Consider the following 5,409-nt stretch of genomic DNA (forward strand, 5'->3'; position numbering starts at 1 on the left):
CTGATAGTGGCCTTCAGCTCTTCTGCATTGTTGGGTCTGGCATATCGCATCTTCCTCTTCACAATACCCCATAGATTTTCTATAGGGTTAAGGTCAGGCGAGTTTGCTGGTCAATTAAGAACAGGGATACCATGGTCCTTAAACCAGGTCCTGGTAGCTTTGGCACTATGTGCAGGTGCCAAGTCCTGTTGGAAAATGAAATCGGCATCTGCATAAAGTTGGTCAGCAGCAGGAAGCATGAAGTGCTCTAAAACGTCCTGGTAGACGGCTGCGTTGACCTTGGACCTCAGAAAACACAGTGGACCAACACCAGCAGATGACATGGCACCCCAAACCATCACTGACTGTGGAAACTTTACACTGGACTTCAAGCAACGTGGATTCTGTGCCTCTCCTCTCTTCCTCCAGACTCTGGGGCCTTGATTTCCAAAGGAAATGCAAAATCTACTTTCATCAGAGAACATAACTTTGGACCACTCAGCAGCAGTCCAGTCCTTTTTGTCTTTAGCCCGGGCGAGACGCTTCTGACGCTGTGTCTTGTTCAAGAGTGGCTTGACACAAGGAATGCGACAGCTGAAACCCATGTCTTGCATACGTCTGTGCGTGGTGGTTCCTGAAGCCTCCAGCTGCAGTCCACTCTTTGTGAATCTCCCACACATTTTTGAATGAGTTTTGTTTCACAATCCTCTCCAGGGTGCGGTTATCCCTATTGCTTGTACACTTTTTTCCTACCACATCTTTTCCTTCCCTTCGCCTCTCTATTAATGTGCTTGGACACAGAGCTCTGTGAACAGCCAACCTCTTTAGCAATGACCTTTGTGTCTTGCCCTCCTTGTGCAAGGTGTCAATGGTCGTCTTTTGGACAGCTGTCAAGTCAGCAGTCTTCCCCATGATTGTGTAGCCTACAGAACTAGACTGAGAGACCATTTAAAGGCCTTTGCAGGTGTTTTGAGTTAATTAGCTGATTAGAGTGTGGCACCAGGTGTCTTCAATATTGAACCTTTTCACAATATTCAAATTTTCTGAGATACTGATATTGGGGTTTTCATTAGTTGTCAGTTATAATCATCAAAATTTGGAATGGAACACTTGAGATATATCAGTCTGTGTGGAATGAATGTATACATTATACAAGTTTCACTTTTTGAATGGAATTACTGAAATAAATCAACTTTTTGATGATATTCTAATTATATGTCCAGCACCTGTATTTCGTTTACATTTTGGCAAACTGACACTACTACTACTACTGAAGACACAACCTTCCCAATTTTACTATACTGTATATAGACATATACACAAGAGTTTTATGAAACTTTGACTAAAATGGGGTCAAAACTATCATATTAGGGGTTCAAAAACACTGAAGTAGTGTGAACGCTAGGTGTAAACATAGCAACGGTTATGTGTTTTAAAACAAAAATGTATTAGTGTGGGTGTAGCCATACTCATCTCAAGTGAATCAATCTTAAGTGTCAGGGAGTTCTATCTTTTGTTCACCTGTTTGTCCAGCTCAGGCAGTGTGTTGCTCGCCACAGTCTCTCCTCTTTTCACCCTCAGCAGCCTTTTGAGATCCTGCACCACATCCTTGCAACTAAACTCCGCTCTCTTCTTGTCAGAGACCAGTATACCGCCACGCTGTACCACCTACACAAACACATAACAAATAGAATTGGTGGGGAGCATGTTGCTTCAGGTACAAGTGAGACAATAAATGAGGCAGGAAATCCAGTTTGAGTGACAGATCCAAAAACACTTTTTATAACATTGGGAGACAGGAATTTACAGCTCTAGAAAATTCAGCAATTATTTTATCTTTCTTCAAGATGGCCACAAGGTAAACAGAAATAGACTGTGTTCACATTACAGTAGTAATCTACTAATCTACCAGGAATGTCTTATACTTGAATGGTCAACTCATCTCCCAAGCATTTATTTGAATGAGGTTCTGCGTTTTTTCATACAATATCATTTATATTTCTCCTTTTAAAGCAAGCATTGACCTAGTACGCAACTGTCTGCATGAATGATTTGTCATAGGAAATAGTGCAACAAGAAAAACTTTAAGACTAATTAAACTTAATTTGTAATATTCTATATTTAGTATGGCCAAAATGTGTCAATTTATTTATTCTCACATCGACAGCAAATTTACATTTACTCATTTAGCTGTAGGGGTGGGAATCGCAGGGTACTTCATGATATTATACGATACATAAGCTCACGATTTCTTTATTAAATTCACTGAATTTACTGCTTTTTTTGCTGCAAATACAAATTGCTGTGTACCGCCTAAGTCTAATATGTACATCACATTATATTAATAACTGTTCAGTTTCACAGCATTGTGCTGCCGTTTCTCTACCTACTGATAGCTGTATTTTTAGGCCACTGGAAATTTTGGGTTTCAGTTTTGACCCTTTGGGGTTGCTGTAGCTAGTCTGTGTGGAGTGCAGAAGCAAGGGGGTAAGCCAGAGATCGAACAGTAAAGCCGACCAAAGCCTGCATGGAGGATTCCATGTAGGCCCAAAAACGACGTCAAACCCCTGTGACAGCCCGTCACACATGACATATATAGATATAACTGTATTGCTTAGATTGTAAACTGTCGGGAATCTAAAAAAATATTCAGCCATCAGTGACGCTGCGTTGGTGTTTGGCATGTGAGCCCCTGTAGGTGGGCTGATTAAACAGAGATGACCTGACTCAGACAAACACACTGAGCCATAAAACTTTATGTTGGCACAGCTATACAGCTACCAGAATTAGGGTATTTCTGCCATTGCTCTACGTCATTAAACCACGGTTATGCTGCGCAATCATGCGCAGTAGACGCTGGTGCCAACAGGAAGTAGCCCTGTTGTAGTAGTTTATTGGTCCAAAACTGGCTTCACTGCTCTCCATTCAAACCAGCGGGGTGGCTTCGTCCAGTAATATACTGTCTATGGGCCGGGGAAGTTGAAGTGAAGCTCTTTTTTATTTCATAGAGCGCTCAGGAAACATATCTACTTTAAGTATTTGCACAGTATGTCACTCAGGATGATCAACATGTGAAGCAAAATGTGTAGTTTAGGTTAAGATTATATTTTTTCGAGATCACAAATGCTATTAGCACATTAATGGAGATTCCCATTATATGTTAGCACTGAGCTAACCATCAAAGCGCTATTTTTTATTTATTTTATGTATCGATTTGATGGGCTGGAAAATCAACACAGTATCATAGAAAAATGTATAACTATATATTGCTTTATCGATTTTTTGGCACACCCCCACTGAGCTGATGCTTTTATCCAAAGCGACTTACAATTGCTGTATATGTCAGAGGTCACACGCCTCTGGAGCAAATAGGAGTTAAATGTCTTGCTCAGGGACACGTTGGTGGATGTGTCACAGTGGGAATCGAACCCCAGTCTCCCACACCAAATGAATGGCAACTAATTTAACAGGATAGATCAATAGCTTGAGTCACTTTTCAAGCAAAAACAAACATTAGCTTGTTCCACCTTCTCACACACGGCACACTTAGGAAATTTCTTTCAGATGTAGCACAGCTGTTATATCATAACCGTTCCCACCACATACCTCCCGTAGTTTGTTGCCGTCTGTGTTGGCTTCACCCTGGGCTAAAAGACACTCTTTTGGGCTGATTTGGACAAGCAGGGACTCCAGATTGGAGAAAATCTCGTTGTCTGGAAACTCGCACACTCCCATCGTCCTCTGGGCTGCGTCCACATAGCCGACCCCGACCACACGTTGTCCGTCAGCTCCTGTAGAAAACCGAACAGCAACAACTCCTGCACAACCCTCCGCTCCGGTTCCACCACCAAACAGAATCTCCTCAAACTGAGTCAAGTTTCCTGGAGACGCCTGAGAGGGGAGGAAAAGGACAACATATACAAAAAGAGATTTTCAAACAACTTATTTATTATTTTATTGGTTTGCTAAAACCAGAGATAACTGATATTTTTGTTTTAAATACAACATTGACATTTTAACACTGTTTAAGGTGATACAGTGAACTAGCTAGCAAACAGTCATTTCTTTACACATCCAGCAGATATGTAATTTGGAGTAATGTTTCTGCCAACCTAGTGAATATAAATACATCGTACACTGTCTTTTAGGTCACCACCAACCGCTGATAGAAATAGCCGAGCTTTTTCATCGAAAACAGCTGCAGACAAAAATAACACAATGAGGGCATTGCGAGTGATAAAGAACAGTAAAGTTGAGGTCCAAACAGCAAAACGACAATCTGAATTCACTATAAATCTCCGGAAAGTCGAAGGTAGCTTTAGATTCAGATTCACATACCAATGATATATAATTAATAAAAATAATGCGACCTGGATGCAGACAAGCGGCATAAAATGAATAGATGGATTAACCAATTAATATGATTAAATAATTTAAGTCTTTTAAAAATTGACACTTGTTTGTTTGTTTTTTTAGACCCATACATAATTAAAATCAATTCTAAATCTGATGACATTGCCATACTGTGATACATCAACTATATCACACAGCCCTATGCAATATTCGTATTGACAGTATGGACTAGATCAATGCAATATGCATTATCTGTTTGAAGCATGTAACACAGACGAATAATATCCAGTACAGGCCATCTACTAAGAACACATTCATAATGGAGTGCTGGTACACTTAAAGTAAGACAACAACATAGCAACAAAGCTCATCGACATTTTAATAGGTAGATGGATCAAACAGAAACCACATTGACACTTCTCGACAATAAACACAATACCTTGTACTCGATCTTCCAGTCGTGTTCCTTGCTGCTCTTGCTGTGGTTCTTGTACACTTCTACTCTGTACTGCCTCACCAGCAGCAGGTCTTTCACAAAGGCCTCAAAGTTCAGCTTGCTCAGGACCACACTCTCCAGCTTGCGGCTCCCTGTAGACCAACACGTTCACATTCATATTAGAAACAACCTGTGCCTACATTTCCCGAAAGGCTCCCTTTGAAGCAAGTGCCTAGCAAGACTGCAGCTAACTGACGCATTTGTAGCTACCGCAAGGCCTCTGAGTAAATGCACAAACACGCAACTGAATTAGCATTGCTAAACAGTCAACGCAGCCTGCCACTAGTTTGCAAGGTTCAGCTAGCTATAGCCAGGATATAGAGGATAGCTTACCCGAGCCCAGATTTTTGATGACCCCATTCGTCTTGAAAACTTCCTTCGCTGCGAATATGGCGTCTTTTCCGTGAACAGTGTAGTAGTCGTTACGGTCAAATATTCTGAAAGTAGTGTCCGGTTTCTCTGGCATAGAAAAAATGAAGTTTAGAAAGCCATGCTCGGCTGCACTGTCCATAGACAAGTTCTGTTTCGGCTGCACCGCCATGCTGCAATCTCCCGCCACCACTGTACCCAAACAGGAAACT

At 41.3% G+C, this 5,409-nt stretch overlaps 1 protein-coding gene across 1 annotated transcript in view; it reads right to left on the reverse strand.

The window, feature by feature from the left end:
* msh2 (mutS homolog 2 (E. coli)) overlaps window positions 1-5,409 on the reverse strand; it is a 7,114-nt gene extending 1,705 nt beyond the window's left edge. Inside the window, exons 1-4 of the mRNA XM_046069778.1 lie at window positions 5,162-5,409; window positions 4,772-4,920; window positions 3,586-3,870; window positions 1,501-1,647 (exon numbers count right to left, since the gene is read on the reverse strand). Coding sequence (XP_045925734.1) covers window positions 1,501-1,647; window positions 3,586-3,870; window positions 4,772-4,920; window positions 5,162-5,369 — 789 coding nt within the window. The 5' untranslated portion in view covers window positions 5,370-5,409. The remainder of the gene's footprint in view (window positions 1-1,500; window positions 1,648-3,585; window positions 3,871-4,771; window positions 4,921-5,161) is intronic.

The sequence above is a fragment of the Micropterus dolomieu genome, linkage group LG14, assembly GCF_021292245.1.
Source record: "Micropterus dolomieu isolate WLL.071019.BEF.003 ecotype Adirondacks linkage group LG14, ASM2129224v1, whole genome shotgun sequence".
Taxonomy (NCBI): Eukaryota; Metazoa; Chordata; class Actinopteri; order Centrarchiformes; family Centrarchidae; genus Micropterus; species Micropterus dolomieu.